A 17,421-nucleotide genomic window follows, 5' to 3' on the forward strand; every position below is an offset into this window, starting at 1 on the left:
GTGTCTGGGGAGCATATTATCTAAATTTGTACAAGACTTTCTGCACTATTGACAATCATCTATGAAATGTGCTGTGTAAGCAATATTGGTTGCTCATAAAATCTATTATCTACATCTACATTCTATTTATATATCTTCTAATGCAAACTCTCTGAGTAATAGTTATTTGATCTATAAAGAAGGTCATTATGCATTTAATAGACATCTATTACGTGTACATTATTATGTGACATGCATGCGCAAAGATAAGGGAACTAAACACATAACCTTGTATTTATCCTCAGAAAATTTGTAATCCAATGGAAGCAAAGGCAAGTAAACAAGCTAAGGTGTCCTAACAAATGTAATGTCTCAAAAAATTGAGAAGGTGTTCAATGAAAAAGGTCAGCATAATCACTATTGAGAGAGACACTGGAGTTTATAATGGAGGAAAAGTAAATGTCAGAAGTTGGAAAATGGAAGGATTTTCAAGGCACAGCACAAAATAATCACAGAATAAGTAAATACACAGTTATAAAAGCCAACAGACTAGCAGCTTAAAATAATTCATGTTGAGTACAAGCATGTTTGCAGTGGTAAGTGAAGAGATAATGCAGAAAAGTTTGCCAGACTCCGTCTCCAAAATAGTTACCGAAAAGCAGGTCTTGAGGGCTGACCAAAGTAGTACATCACCAGCTGAGAAAACAAACCATGTGAATTTAACGCTATGAATTCAGAGCCAGTATTGCTTAATTTGTTTTTTTTTTTAATTTTTTTTATTTTTTTGTCGGTTGTGAGGCTTTAACTCTGGGCCTGGGCACTGACCCTCAGTGCTTCAGCTCAAGCCTAGCGCTCTATGACTTGAGCCACAGTGCCACTTCTGGATTTTTCCACTTATGTGGTGCTGAGGAACCGAACCCATGGCTTCATGAATGCAAGACAAGCACTTTACCACTGAGCTACTTTCCCAGCCCCTTGTTTATTTTTTGAAATGGCAAAATGTCATGTTTTTACTCATAGGTAGAATGCTAGACTCAAAGGAAATTACATATTCATGTAAATACTGTGTGTGTGTGTGTGTGTGTGTCTGTGTGTCTGTGTGTGTGTGTGTGTGTGTGTGTGTGTGATTCAACTATTTAGACAGATGTGGGACATCAAAGGGAAAAAGAATGATTTCAAAATATGTTACAACTGTGTTTGAAGATAGCATAAGAAATCTCAATGAAAGCAGTTGTTCAATAGAGGTTTGGGGAAAATGGAAAGAAAGTAAGAGAGGACAAAACTTGAGCAGTAATTTGTAAAATACTTTATATCAATACCTATGTCTATAAATTATTTACAAAGTATAATCAACATTCTTTGAAAAAATCCTATCATTTGCTATAAAGCAATTTAAAGTCACTAAATCATTTTCCAAAAGCAGATAAAGATTATCTTTTAGAGAGTTGTTATGAAAGAAAATAGAGGAACAATTCCCAGTAGGGTATGTGCATACTCAGATGTGTTCATTGTGGTTACATTCTGTTATTGTTGAGAGCTCTATCTCTTCTCATAAGTTATATATCTTTGTTTTAAAGTTATGTTTCAAATAAATTGCCAGCAATCTCTTTTCTCCCACATTCCACAGGATTGTTAAAGGATAATAGTGTGACATAAATTCATTCTGATTATTTTGTGTATATTTTGTTGATATTTGATGTAAGTAAAAAATGTACTAGAATCTTGATTAGAAAGTAGAGGATTGGGTAAGATACTTCTGATTTGGGCTGTAATATACGAGCAGGCTGACACATTCTATGAAACCTGCAACCTTCACATGGCCCCTGTGCTCACTGACAAGGCTCCGCTGAGATAGTCCAGATGTGACAGATGCATGAATCCCACTGAGCTGATCTTTATCCTGGAGGCAATCCCAGAAAGAAAGCACTTACACTTAGATCATGTACAATTTGCAGTCCGGAAGCAATAAGGAACCAGTTGCTTTGTTTATTTATATTTTGTGTTCATATGACAACACCCAATGTGAAATGCCATAGGGCATGTGTACTTTGAAAAATCAATAAAATGCTAAAAGCCAAAAGTCATTGTTAATTAACATATCAATTACAAAAGGTTCCACTAAACAGATGTCCCAAGCTTTGTGCCCAGAAGTTTAATGAACTGAAGCCCTTTCAGGTCAAGAGAAAGGAAAAGATGGAAAAAAGAAAGAAAGAAGGATGAAAAAAGACAGTTTAGTAAAGGCTTTAGGACTGTGAATAAGAGGATCCTCACTGACTTTAGTCTTCATGGTATATATGTATCTCCTTTTAAATCTAAGCATCACTATCCCACAATACTGTGAAATTTGGGGAATTGTGTAATCACTTCATCACAATAAAGCATTCGGGGAAAAAAGTAAACTAAAGAAATAAAAAATAAAACTATCACATAGGGTTTAGACATTATATTGGATTCTCTCATGTTTAAATTGTATCACTTCCAAGTATATGTTTGAAAGTGCTGCAGCAAATAACCTATAATGGTAGCCAAAACCTCACTCCTCTTATTCACATCCACAGTTCATTTTCGTCATGAGTATTTTTTCTGTGACAAGTTCCTATACCTCAGCCCTATTAAAGAATGTCATTGGAAGCTACGCATGACGACACTAGTTTGTAATAACACACAGGAGGCTGAGATAGGCTAGCCTATCATTCCAGGCTAGCCAGGGTTACATAGCAGCATCCTCTCTCAATCAAAATAATAGCATTCTCCGTGGAATCCTAGAGAAGTGAGAATATGCAGCTGCATAAAGGTCAAGTTTTTGGAAAATGGGACAGCAAATTACTTCTAGACTCCACTCCTGTCAATATTCATTATATTCATCCTGCTCATTTAACTTAACCTTGTGCTTGACCTGTGGTCAATGCTTCACACAGTGCTCTAACTGGGATCACCTTACTACTTACCTACCACCACCATCTGAAAACACACACTTCTTGTTCTAGGTGTAGATAACAATGCTGTACTTATCAGGTTGATTCACTCTATACTTTTCTGTGATTTCTGACTAGTCATTTCTGACCAGCTGTTTCTTCTTATCCCCTTGCATTTGGTAAAGGTGCATTACATTCCTACTTCAAGGGCTTAAGTAATCCATGGCTGATTTGATGGGTAACATAGAAATTCTAAGTTATAAAAAACAGTTGATACTATCTTAGAGCTATAACATATTTTTTTTTCTTTTGTGGAAGGAAATAACCACATAATGGTCAGCGCCTATATTGTCAGGTATAATAATGGGAAATGCCAAAATCCCTTCCTTTTTGAGATGTTGTCTGTTTCATTTAAAGTCTAGTCTAAATAACAGAGATTGCTTCCCACATCTCCTGTTGATTAGGATTGCATAACTTGATTAACCTTACATGCCACAGATGCTGACATGATAATATATAATTTTAAAAAAGAAGAACAGATTCAAAACAAGGGGATCTAAGAAGTGACAATAACCAAGTGTGAAAAAAATGTAATGTTGATTAAGATGTATTATACTCTCAGACTGACACGTTGAATTGAAACACTTTTGTACAACTACTTAAGGATAATAAAATTAAGTAAATTAAAATGTTTCCTTTAAAATAATTAACAAGATCCTACTTCAACCAGTAAGCCAGGCATGGTGGCATGTTTCTGTTTCGTGTCAGTGGACTAAACAGGTTGTGCAGTGAGCAGAGGACAAATTCAGTATCACTGGAAAAAAATCAGGCACCTGCAGGGCTGCCTTCTTTGTCTTCCAAAAAGGAAAACAACTATCCAAAACATAACTCAAAATCAAAAGGAGCTGAGAATGCACTTTTAATGATATAGTGCTTGTACAGGAAGAATAAGGCTCTGAACTCAAACACCAATAGCCATATGAAATAAAAATAAATAAAAATAGTTTTAACAATGCACTACATTAAATTTACTGTTGTTAATTTTCTTGAATTTTAGAGCTGTTATTACATAACAAGGTTTTCTGGAACACAAGTACTATGGCCTCATGACAGTTGAGTAGATCACAAGTCAGCTACTAAGAACTGACAATGGGTTGACATAGACTATGTTACACTGGAGAAAGAGTTCCTTCATATCCTGGATAAAATGCAGCAGAAAAGCATAAGATCTCATCATATTCTTTAGTAAGCATGTACATTGAAACTTATGAATTATCTCTAGAACTTTCCATTTAATGTTTCTGTTTAGTGGCCGGCTGTGGGAAACTGCAACCATAAAAAGTAGAACTTCAGATAAAGAAGACTACTGTAACACCAACTTAAACTACATACTTCCATATAATGGAAAAACTAAAATTTTTGAACTGATTTTATATGTCAGTAAAACACTGAATAAATAATAATTGACATCAAAAGAAAGGGCAATTATAAGTGCATTATTCTTATATACCCCACTATATCAAATTAAATATTACAAACAAAATAGTACTACAGTAGTTTTATTACAGTAAGGAAGTATAATTTTTTAAATTTTATTTAATTTTGCTGTAAAGGTTATGTATAGAGGGGTTATAGTTACATACATAAGGTAATGAGTACATTTCTTGTCCAATATTGTAAGCCCCTCCCTCATTGTTTGCCTACTTTCCCTTTCCCCAATTCCCCTCCCAAGACTGTAAAGTTCATTATCAACATAGTGTCCTGTGAGTACTGCTGTTGCATTACTTCAATTTTTGTCCTTTATTTCACCATTTTGTTATTCTCCTACCATTCCCCAAATCAGATAAACATATATACATGACACAGGGTACCAGAATCAAAAACAGTGAAGACATATGATAAACCAGGGGGAGGGGGAAGAAATGAAAGAAAAAAGAAGTAACTTCACACAGTACATTAAAAAATGTACTATGTGGGAAAAAACACTATCTTGTTTTAAAAGAATGAAAAACAATTCTTTCTCAATTTTCTTCTCAGTAAAGAATCTTTAATAAAATTCAGCATTTACTTAATATGAAACCCTAACAAACCAGACTTTCCTTGATCTGACAGAGTTTCAATATGCAGATGATTAAGGCTGTTCCTTTATTTCTTATATAGATATCATACTAGTATGCTAGTCAATGAAAGCTAGGCAAATAAAATATTAAATATAAAAACATAAAAGGAAAGGATAAATCATTATTCACAGATGGCATGACTGTATTCACCAAAATGAATATATCTCTAATATCTTTTATTAAGTATCTGTGCTTGTAATATTTTTTACTTTGAATATATTATACATTAAACAGCATTATCTATTTAGAATAAAAATATATTTTAATAATAGAAATAAATACAAGTCTCATTGCAAGTCTATGGAAAGATAGATGACATTTTGCTTAACGAACAATAATTCTGGTTAGGTTTAGGTTGCTAGGTACAAGGTATTCACTGTCAGTTCAGTTTTCAATGTCTTTGAAGGATTATTCAGCTCTGCCTGTGAGTGCCTTTCAGTAGCCTTACAGTTAGGGAAAGTCATCTAACTGCTGGCTCAGTTTTCAAACCCAATGTCAAATGCTGCTTAAGAAAAAATATGTAGGCACATGTCCAGGAGTAAGCTTGGTTGTTTTCTTTTTTTTAAATGAATTTCTAGTCTCACTTTGAGGATCATCTTTATTTCATTTTTATCTCTGGTCCTTTCCTACATTCCCTACCATGTCTTTGCCAGAATGCTAGGACATCAACTATTCCATTCTGCCTTATGCTTTTGAAATTATTACCTACTTATGCATCCAGTCAACAGGAAAAATCAAGTCTGAGGAGACAAAAAGCTCACAATGTTACCTTAAATTTCAGTTTTCCCTAAGCTACCTATGATTATTGACTTTTCAGAATGCTCTGTGAATTGTTTGAAAGTTTTGTTGGTGCATTGAGTGAAACAGAAAGAGCCGAGTGCAATGATTGGAGGATTCCTGGAGTAAAGATCATAGCATTATGAGTACAGTAGAAAATTCAAAATGCCTTAAAACTTTTCTCATGAAATACTAGTATGTTTACTCTGTGATCTACCATTTATAAAGGACCAAATTTGGGAAGGGGATGCTAATAATTAAATAATGCATACTATACAAACTACTTACATAAATTCAAAAAGCAAAACTACACTATGAAACAAAACATTATAAAATTAGAACTAATCGATCAAAATCAGATCAATGATTGGGAATAGAAATGCAGAAGTTATTTGACTTACAATTATTGTTGTATACTGGGACCTTTGTGTTGGTTATATATTGGTTATGTATTGGTTAATACAAAATCACTGACCAAGAAGATACGGTCCAGTTCTACTACATATATTTTATGCTTTTCTATAAATGTCTGTGACCATTATAAAGATGGATTGCCCAAGCATTTTAGAGATGGACCTCCATGCTACAGTGATATTTTAATTTTTGTGCATAAAACTTCAAGTATAGCCATAATAGTGTATATCAGAGCCATTAAGTGTCCAAATTGGTGACTTGCCTCATTTTACTCCCCCTATCTTTCTCATTATTTTTCTTTTCTTCTCAGATGTGTACAATTATGCCTAGAATTATTGTGCATTCAGTCCTCATCACTTGATTGTAATGACAAAACTTAAAATAGCTAAATGCTTATTATTGTCAATGTATACGAAACAAAACTTTACTGATTAAAGAGTGACTAAAGGCTGTCTAAATAAGGTACATGGTAAGAGGAAAATAACTGCCGTAATATAGAACTCTACTCTTAAGTAGAAAATCTGTTTTCCTTAAAAGAGGCTTATGCCATTGAATATACATGTTTGGCCATTAGAAGGTGACCATATAAGTATAAATGATAAGCATTGAATTGCTGTGGTTAACAATGGAACTTGTCATATATTTGGCTGTCAATTTTTGCAAAATGAGAAGTAAATAGGGGCTGGGATATAGCTCAGTGACCAGTACAATACCCTGAGTTAAATCCACATTACTAAAACAGAAAAGACAAAAAGAACGTAAATAATCCATACGGTAAGTTCCTACTATAAAATATTAAGACAGCCAGGCACCGGTGGTTCATACCTGTAATCCTAGCTACTCAGGAGGCTGAGATCTGAGGATTGCGATTCAAAGCCAGCCCGGGCAGGAAAGTCCATGAGACTCTTATCTCCAATAAACCAATCAGAATACCGGAAGTGGTGCAGTGGCTCAAATGATATAATGCTAGCCTTGAACTGAAGAGCTGAGAGACAGCTCCCAGGCCCAGAGTTCAAGCCCCATGACTGACAAAAATAATATATATATAAATTGTGTGTATATATATATATATATATATAGAGAGAGAGAGAGAGAGAGAGAGAGAGGGAATCACAGTAGAAGTTTTTAGATCATTAGCTCTCTGGAAGTTGCCAAAACATATAAGCACTATAACTGTTGTAAATTCCTATTGTTCTGTTAAATACAGATTGAATCACCTGTACATTATTTGCTTAATGGTACAATAGCAAATCCTCATGGTATTAAATATACATAAAAATACTGGTATAGGTTGGCTAATCTACATTCACTATTTATATTTTATGAATTTGACAAGCAATGATATATTGCTCCCTACATGCCTGTAAAAATAGCAGCAATAAACTTTTTGTTATAAATCAAGAGCATGACTCTTTTATTTTAAAAATAAAACTATTAAAATAATAACTCCAGAGTCTTTATTATTTTTAAATTATTTACACAAAAAGTTGCTGCAGAAAATGAATTGCAGAAAATCATTAGAAAACTTTAAAACTCATTTGCATAATTTTCACAAGAATAAGTCATTGCCAAGTTCTAGATTTTTTCTTCATGTTGTTTTTTTTTCCTAGAAAACTCTTATTAAAAGCAGCAGCATTTATCATCATAATAAAGGAAGTAAGCCAGGCTCAAAGAAATATAGGTCCCATGGTTTCCCTTATTTGCAATAACTAGTATATGTCTGAGACAAACAGAAACTGTCAGACAAGTTGATGTTAGGGATATATATATATGATGATGATTTCTTTGCTGCTTTGTATGTCCCTCCCCCACGGTATAACCCCTGCTTTCACTGTATTTGATGTTGGTATAATTTGTGAAGGGGAAGGGAAAAAACAAACTGTTTAACTAGGTGGACCCATTGCAACAATGAGATGTACAAGACGTTATGTCAAGAAACGAACTTTACAACCTTGGTAGGGTAGGGGGTTGGGGAGTAAGGGTAGTGGTGGTAGGGGAGTGTGGGTATGGGGGAGTGGAGAGGGGAAGGGATGGGAAGAGGAAACAAAGGAGGAGGCAACAATGCTTGATAAAAAATGTACTCACTATCTTGCCATGTAATTGTAACCTCTCTGTACGGTATTTCCACAATAATTTTTAAAAAAAGAATTTAGAAATAGAAAAAAATAAGTCAAGAGAAATAATTTAGGGAGGTACTTGGAATTAAACTTCATGCTTACAAGGCCATCTCTGTAACACTTGATCCATATATTCATCCAGTTTTGTTTTGTTTTTTTTTGGAGCGGGGAGCAGGTGTATTTTCAAATAGGATCTCATACTTTTGCCCAGGCTGGCCTCAATGTATGATTCCCCTACCTCTGCCTCAACTCCTGAGTAGCTTGGAAAAGTGGCCTGTACCGTTATTCCTAGCACAATGGTTTTGTTGTTATTGTGCTTTTGCCAGTCCTAGGATTTGAACTCAGTCGACCTCAGGGCCTGGATGCTCTCCCTGAGCCTGTTTGTGCTCAAGGCTAATGCTCTACCACCTGGGCCACCATACCATTTCCAGCTTTTCCTGAGAAGTTTATTGGAGATAAGAGTCTCAAAAGGACTATCCTTCCTGAGCAGGCGTCAAACCATGATCCTCAGATCTCAGCTTCCTGAATAACTAAGATTACAGGCATGATTCTTTGGAACCTGTCTTTAGCTAGTTTTTGATACCAGGTGTTTCTAACTGCCTAGGCTGTCTTGGAACTGCAATCCTTCAAACAACTGGATAACAGGTGTATAATACAAATCACAAGTAATTTAAACAACCATGTGTGAAAATTATAAGCAAAGCAAATACCACATTTTAATTTTTTTACTTCTTAAATGTAATTTTTATAATTGATTGATAGAAAAAAATAAATTGAGAAAGTCACTCTAGATCTTTTGAAAATTCCGTTGTGTTTCTAGCTAGATTTTATTTTCTCAGAAATTATTTCAATTTAAGCTAAAACTTAAAAATCAGTTATTATAGAGTACAGATGATCCCTTACAATCTCAATGTTTATTGTTAAAAATGTAATAGAATGGGATTGGGAAGGTGGCTCAGTGGTAAAGTGCATGCCTTGCATGCATGAGGCCCTGGGTTCGATTCCTCAGCACAACATAAGCAGAAAAAGCTGGAAGTGGCACTGTGGCTCAAGTGCTAGAGAGCTAGCCTGGAGCTGAAGAACTGAGGGACAGTGCCCAGGCCCAGAGTTCGGGCCCCATGACCAGCCAAAACAAAATGACCATTAAATGGCTAAATTAATAAATTTGTCAAGGCATCTAAAGGCAAAGATCTATTTTATCCATATGATTAAAATATCTTTAAAAGTATATTGACATAATTTTCCCTTTTTCTATTCTTTAATCATAACTCATTCAGCAAATAAATAAAACAAAACCTCTTTCTAAAATTTTCTGGTAAAAATCTTGTTTTTTAAATATATTCCTTTATGTTTTATTTGAAACATGAAAAAAGATAATATACTAGGAATAAAAAACACCATATCATTTTGGTGACATTGATTAAAGATAAAGTGACTTAAATGAGAAAACAAAGTAGATAAATTTAGTTTGTAGTTTTTCTTGCTAAACACGTATCTTTAAATTTTTTGTTTTAAGTACAATATTGCAAAATATAACAGATTGAGAACAAAAATTGAGACAAAGGACAAATGAAGATACAAGAGGGGATGGTGTCAGGAGTGAGATGAATACATAAGAAAATGCCAAATATTCCTGAACATTTTCCAGAAGGGAGTCCCACATTTAACACCAAGCTTTCTAGAAGTCAGCAAGGAAGGATCAATGATTCGTTGATAATTCATATGACTCTTGAAATGAAAACAAGTCATCCTTTAGAAGACCTATTCCTGGCACTAGACTCAGGAAAAACATGCCTCCAGTATCTTAATAGAAAGGATACTAGAAATGATATCCCCACCTTTATCTTTGCAGTGGCACTTGAAGAGTCCTAAGATTTCTAGGAATAGTATCTTCAAATTGGGCTACACTATCACACAGAATGCAATTCAGCAAAAGTCAAAGCTCAGCCATTGGACAGACACTTTCAGAATAACATGGCTTAGCACAGTAGTAGCGGGATAGGACCTACAGCACTGGTTTCATACTTGCACTTTGCTGCAGGTGCTGTCCTGGATGCCTGTGTATGTTCTGATGTACACAGAGATTCAAGAGAGTCAAGAACATCCCTAACAGAACAGAATCATTTGTGTTTTGACCTTCATTTTTGTGTACTTTGCATAATATGAAGATTTTATTTAAGGTCATTTAAAAAGTTTTAAATCTGGATAAATGTTTAGATGTAGTATTGAGAATGTTGAGAAATGGTGAAGAAACTCTCATCAGTGGTTTCTCACCTGAGAATAAATGATGGCTATTGCTAAGCAATAACACTATCATTCTCACATCATGACTCTTTAGCTTTAATATCCAATTATTTGAAGAGCTAATGGAACTAAAATAGGACTGTCATCACCTCTCCAAGATAAGCAAAAATGCATACTTAAACATATTGAATTGGGACCCATATGTACAAGTATTTAAAGATAATTTAAAATAATTTAATAAAGATTTCTGTTGTGGAAAAGAGACTAGAAAAGGAAGCTCAAATTCATTGCGGGAAAACCTGAAATGTTTTTCTTCCCTATAGAAAAAAAGTCACAACTTTGGGAGTAGTAGTCTAAATGAGGAATCCCAATTCTTCTGACAAGGAAATTAATAGAGATGAAGAAGTAGACTGAGTCTTACCACATTGTGATTGAAACTATTTCCCCTGATTGGCTAATATGAGCCATTCTCTACTCCATGGGCCTAAGAAAGAATTGAAAAACCCACCACAAGAAATATATCATCTGAACTCTGCACAAATTTTATTCTTCAAAATCCAATATTCAATAGAAAATTAAGTCATGACAAGCAAGTCAATGAAACAGAAAAATCTAGAAAACAAGTTAGTAAGCAAAGGATTTAAAGTGTGTGATAAAAATGATTAAGGAGAAAATATACCACAAAGTTAAAAAAAGGAAAATATTTGATTTTGGATCTCTACAATTGAAAATTAAAAATTCAATGTGTAGATTTAATATTTATCTAAATGAAAAAAATTATGGTAGGTAAAAGAAGTATTCTGAAATTAAAAATCATTAAAACTCTATAAATGAGAGTAGAGGTAAAAAGAATGAGTTATGTAAAAATTCATGTCATAAAGGACACATTCAGTAAAGATTTCTCACACATGTTTACAAAGAAGAGAAGAATGAAGCTGAAGTATCATTTGAGAATGTATGAGCTGAAAAATTTTTAAAAATCCACAAATGCATTCAAAAAATTAACTGTAAAACTAAAAATAAGATTAAAAATAGATTTAAAAGTCTCTGTGGGCACAAAAAGAACTATGTGTGAAACTCTACATTTTGATAAGCTATTCAAAATAATTCTATGTCTCATGAACATGAATAAAATGCATGCAGTAAAACATCTGGGTTACTGCTCATGTGTCTGAGTGTACATAGTTAACAAAATAATACTAGCTCTGATAAAATATTAGAATAGTACTGAAGAAGGCTTCAGAAATTCAGAGCAGTTTGGTAATCTTCATATAGCAGCACAGTGAGAAGCACAGAGTTAAAAGTGAACACTTGCACGATCACTAACACAATGCCAGAATAAAGTGTGCTTCATTTTGTTTTCCTGTGTTGAACACAGATGTGGCTGCTCAGTATGAAGCATCTGGTTCTTGCCTCTGCCGAACTGGAAGACTGAGCTGGCATTCCTCCTCAGCATACCAAAAAAAGAATCTATTCTCATAGAATCATTAGCTAGCAGTTGAAGATTATGAGAGGAAAAAAAGATTTACTTCAAATTTGACATTGCAAACTCCTTGAAAGAGTTTAATTGTAAATGTCTAGTTTCTTCTAAATCTGTACAAACTTCAAATGTAGGATTCTCTCTATACCCCTCTTTGCTTTTTTTCTGCTGCCTTTTGAATGTGGCCTCTCCTGATTAATTCTGATTTATTTTCAGGAAAGTGACAGTATAGGTAGTTATTCAGGCCTTCCAAACAGTTTCTGTTATACTCACCAACTGGTAAATTGCTTTCTCTCTATTACTGACATATTTAACACTGAAAACATCATGATTCTTTTCCTCACCGTTTTTGTGTGTGTATGTGTCTCTCTGCCTGTCTATGAACAAGTTTTTCCCAAGGAGAAGATATCAGATAAGATTTACTTGTAATAACCAAATACCATTGACTCCTGGATTAAACTGGCCACATTGAGAAGTCTCTGTAGCATCTTGTGAAATATTTCTCCCCCTGTTTGATGGCTCAGGTGTTAAGTAAAGTATCTTCTCAGTCATATCTCCTTGTTCATCTCTATCCAGTCAGGCAAGGCTCCACTTAATCCAGCAATGACAGAATTTAGGCTTGGGGAATAAGTGGTTATTTTTGGTACTAATGAGTAGCACTAAGGCTTGCTAAGGCACATCTCATATTCTCCTCTTTGAGATTACAGCTAGCTACCATCATAACTTATATTTTGATCACCATGGTGAGGAAGCATTCATCTCACTCACTAGTTGGTTTAATCTAACAAAAGCTGAAATCTGCACCTCAATTCACAAATCCCAGATGAGATCTCAAAATAGAACCCAGATGTCATTTCCTTCTTGGGAAGGGAACTCATGTTCTTATACTCTCTGTTCTAGGAGTATTCACATGTGTTTAGATTCAACCATAATGAAACACTGAAAGCATTAGAGGGAGTCATGTGGCTTTCACTAAGGGTTTGTTGTGAGACAGACAGGAGACTGGCCTTAACATCCCACTATAAACAAGTTAGTCTTTAAGAATTCTTGCTAGATATTGATTGTCCTCAAAGACCTTGTGTGATGAACATGCCAATCCATTTCCTTCTCCCTTTGATTTCTTCACTATTTCCTTATACCACACTTCACAGTCTGCCATATTTTACAAACACTAGCTCTACACATGTGGCCTAAGGGATATTCAGGCCATTTTGGCTCTACTTTCTTTTCATGAAAGCAATACCACAGGACATCTGGGCTTCCCAGATCCCTGTGGAATGCTTCAATGTTCTCCACATTCTCCAATTATATTGTAAACTCGTTCAGTGTTTTAATCACAGTCCTTGCATAAGTTACTAAGGATTCTAGCATGGACTTGCCTTCTGCAAGTACCGTCTATATATAAATTTTATAAGAATTGGCCTTATAAAGGTCAGTTATAAAGGTATTGGCCTTATAAGGTTCTTTTTATTGCATCTACAAGTACAACTTTATCTGTATAAGACAGACATAATAAAGCAAAAAATTACCCACAGCATTTGAAATATTTGTTGAAATATTTATATTCCTTTTTAAGAATGAGAACTCTTTAAAGTCTTCTCATAGTTATACATTTGGGTTGAGTCATGCTATGAAAGTTTTTGTAGGCTAAATATCTATGCTACCAAAATATTATGATAAGTAAAATTAAACCACATATGTAAATGAATGAATAAGAAGTTTTCTGTTTTATAATTTCCTAGATGGCAGGTAATATTTTAGTTATTCAGTAAACCTACTGCATATTTGTACTAAATTACCAAGAATAGCAATATTAATTATCACTTAAAGTTTTTTCTTACTTCTTTCAGATGGCCAAAAGTTGGTTTAGCTGTTTGGATCATAAGTTGCCTGGTCACATAATCTAAATCTAGAAAAAAAAATTGAAAGAAAATTCTTAGAATACCACCAAAATGTTTTTTAAGAGTTACTACTTTTATCTTTATCAACATATCAAAATAGTAGATGGTAAAAAATGAAATCCCCCTAATGATAAAATGATTTATTTGTATTTATTAAGTTTACTCAAATTCACAGAAAATCTGCCCTCAGAAACAGCACAAATGTTTTAATGAAAGTGGCACAATATTCAATTTTGCAATCTGAAAATGGGAATTGTTTAGTACTTCACATGTGACAAATATTACTTCTTTACTGTTATGTCATTTCCTTATCCCTTGACAGATTAACTTTACATGATAGAGTCTGAGAACACCAGACAATTGCTTTCTTTAAAAGAATAGAGTGATCTAATCATAGGCATGTAACCCAAATCGAGTAGCTATATAACTTACTATCAAATGTGAGCATGCTTGAGAATACAAAGAAAGCATATATGATTCTTATTGCACAATGGACTAGAATAAAGGTTACTCTACTCAAACCAAAACAATGCAACTTAAAATGAAATTATGTTAGATGTCTTTGGGGAGTTTCGGTTCCAGGATATAAAAAAAAATCCAGATGACCAATTTCCCTTTATGTTTCATCCTCAGTAATCATGAAACAAAGGGAGGAATAGGAAGAACACACTGAAGATGGCTGAATGAAAATGTAGGAAGAAGCCAGAGGCTTCACTACCCTTTTTTTTTAATTTTAATTTTTATTTTTTGTGAACATACTGTACAGAGGGGTTACAATTACATGGGCAAGATAATGAGTACATTTCTTATCAAGCATTGCAGCCTCCTCCTTTGTTTACCCTTTACATCCCTTCCCAGTCGCCCCCCGCCCCCCCACCCAATCCCCTCCCCCCCCCCCAGCACCAAAGTTGTAAAGTTCGTTTTGGACTTGACAACTTGTACTTCTCATAGTTGCATTGGGTCCACCTGTATCCTTAAATGACTTGTTTTTCCCCATCTCCTCCACAAATTATACCGACATCAAATATAGTGAAAGCAGGGGTTATACTGTGGGGGAGGGACATACAAAGCTACAAAGAAATAATCTTATAAATGAGTTAGAAACAAACGCATGACAGAAAAAAAAGCATTTAAATACATATCTAAGGGTTCATTTTCCTAACATCACATTATCTGACCTTTCCTGCTTGACTCATACATATACTAGATATTGCAAATAAGGGAAACCATGGGATCTATGTTTCTTTGGGCTTGGCTTACTTCACTTAATATAATTTTTTCCAAGCCTGTCCATTTCCTAACAAATGGGGCAATGTCATTCTTTCTGATGGAGGCAAAGAATTCCATTGTGTATATATAACACATTTTCTTGATCCATTCATCTACTGAGGGGCATCTGGGTTGGTTCCAGATTTTAGCTATGGTAAATAATGCTGCAATAAACATAGTTGTGCTGGTAGCTTTAGTGTGGTCTTGTTTGTAACCATTTGGGTAAATGCCCAAAAGTGGGATTGCTGGGTCATAGGGGAGCTCTATGTGAAGTCTTTTCAGGAACCTCCATACTGCTTTCCAAAGTGGTTGAACAAGTTTACATTCCCACCAACAATGAAGTAAGGTTCCTTTCTGTCCACATCCCCTCCAGCATCTGTTGTTGTTAGAGTTCTTGATTATAGCCATTCTAACTGGGGTGAGGTGATATCTCAATGTTGTTCTGATTTGCATTTCTTTTATGGCTAGGGAGGTTGAGCATTTTTTCATGTGTCTATTGGCCATCCTTCTTTCTTCTTCAGAGAAGTTTCTCTTCAAGTCTTTAGCCCACTTATTTATTGGGCAGTTGTTTCTTTGAGGATTTGTTGTTGGGGGATTTAATTTTTTGAGTTCCAAGAATATTTTAGATATGAGACCCTTGTTGTTGTATGGCTAGTGAAGATCTTCTCCCAATCTGTGGGCTTTCTATTGATCTTGCTAGCTATGTCCTTTGCCATGCAGAAGCTCTGCAACTTCATGCAATTCCATTTGTCCAACCTTTCTTTGATTTGTTGTGTTTCCGGGTCTCTATTAAGAAAATTTTGTCCTGAGCCAAGGAGGCCTAGGGTTTCTCCTATGCCATCCTGTTTTTTGTTTTCAGAGTGTCTGCTTTGACTCTGAGGTCTTTGATCCATTTGGAGTTGATTCTGGTGCAGGGTGATATATAAGAGACCTCCCAGCTAAGAAAAGTCCAGGACCAGATGGTTTTACAGCGAAATCCTACAAGGCCTTCAAAGCAGAGCTCACACCAATACTCCTCCAACTCTTCAATGAAATTGAAAGAGAAAGTTCACAACCGAACACATTCTATGAAGCCATCATAACCCTCATCCCAAAACCAGGCAGGGACTCATCAAAGAAAGAGAACTATAGACCCATTTCTTTGATGAACATTGATGCAAAACTTCTCAACAAAATTTTGGCCAATTGACTTCAACAATTCATCCAAAAAATCATACACCATGATCAAACAGGATCATTTCAGGAATGCAAAGCTGGTTCAATATATGCAAATCAATTAATATTATTCATCACATCAACAAGAGCAAGGATAAGAACCACATGGTTCTCTCAATAGATGCAGAAAAAGCATTCGACAAGATCCAACACCCCTTTATGATGAAGGTTTTGGAAAAATTAGGAATCCATGGAACATTCCTCAATACAATAAAGGCCGTATATGACAAACCTACAGCCAGCATTATATTTAATGGTGAGACACTAAAGCCATTTCCTCTTAACTCAGGAACAAGACAAGGATGTCCACTCTCTCCACTTCTCTTCAATCTAGTATTAGAATGCCTAGCTACAGCAATAAGACAAGATGCAAACATCACTGATATCCTTGAATACTTGAGTTATTTTTTCCTACTAAAATTATAGCATTATTTTTAAATTAATAATTATTATTATTACTTGTCAGTCATGGGGCTTGAACTCTGGGTCTAATTAATTATTTTAATTCATTTTTGGGCCTAATTAATTATTTTAATTCATTTTTATTTTTATAAATATATACAACAACTTATAAGTAAACTATTCCAGATGCTGGTGGCTCATGCCTATAATCCTAGCTACTCAGGAGACTGAGATCTGAGGATTGTTGTTTGAAGCCAGCTGGGGTAGAATCTTATGAGAATCTTATGTCCAATTAACCACTGGAAAAAAAACACAGAAATGGCCCTGTGGCACAAGTTGTAGAGTGCTACATTTAAGAACAAAGAGGCTCAGGGCCAGTGTCCAAGCACAGAGTTCAAGGCCCACAATCAACACACACACACACACACACACACACACACACATATGTATATAATATTCATGTGTAATAAAGTTTAAAAATAAAATATTTCACCTAACACTTATTCAATTTTTGAGTAAGCTACTTTTTAATTTTTCTTGCTTAAGTCATTTTCCTAAGCTTTAATCTTATGTTCTCTTTGATTCCTC

The 17,421-nt window shown here is 34.7% G+C and overlaps 1 protein-coding gene across 1 annotated transcript in view; it reads right to left on the bottom strand.

Moving 5' to 3' along the window:
* Nucleotides 1-17,421, bottom strand: part of Cnbd1 (cyclic nucleotide binding domain containing 1) — a gene marked incomplete at its 5' end in the record, with an annotated part of 128,316 nt that overhangs the window by 25,119 nt on the left and 85,776 nt on the right. The window contains one exon of the mRNA XM_042672980.1: nucleotides 13,888-13,955. Coding sequence (XP_042528914.1) covers nucleotides 13,888-13,955 — 68 coding nt within the window. The remainder of the gene's footprint in view (nucleotides 1-13,887; nucleotides 13,956-17,421) is intronic.

The sequence above is a fragment of the Dipodomys spectabilis genome, unplaced genomic scaffold (assembly GCF_019054845.1).
Source record: "Dipodomys spectabilis isolate Male_0828 unplaced genomic scaffold, ASM1905484v1 ptg000783l, whole genome shotgun sequence".
Taxonomy (NCBI): Eukaryota; Metazoa; Chordata; class Mammalia; order Rodentia; family Heteromyidae; genus Dipodomys; species Dipodomys spectabilis.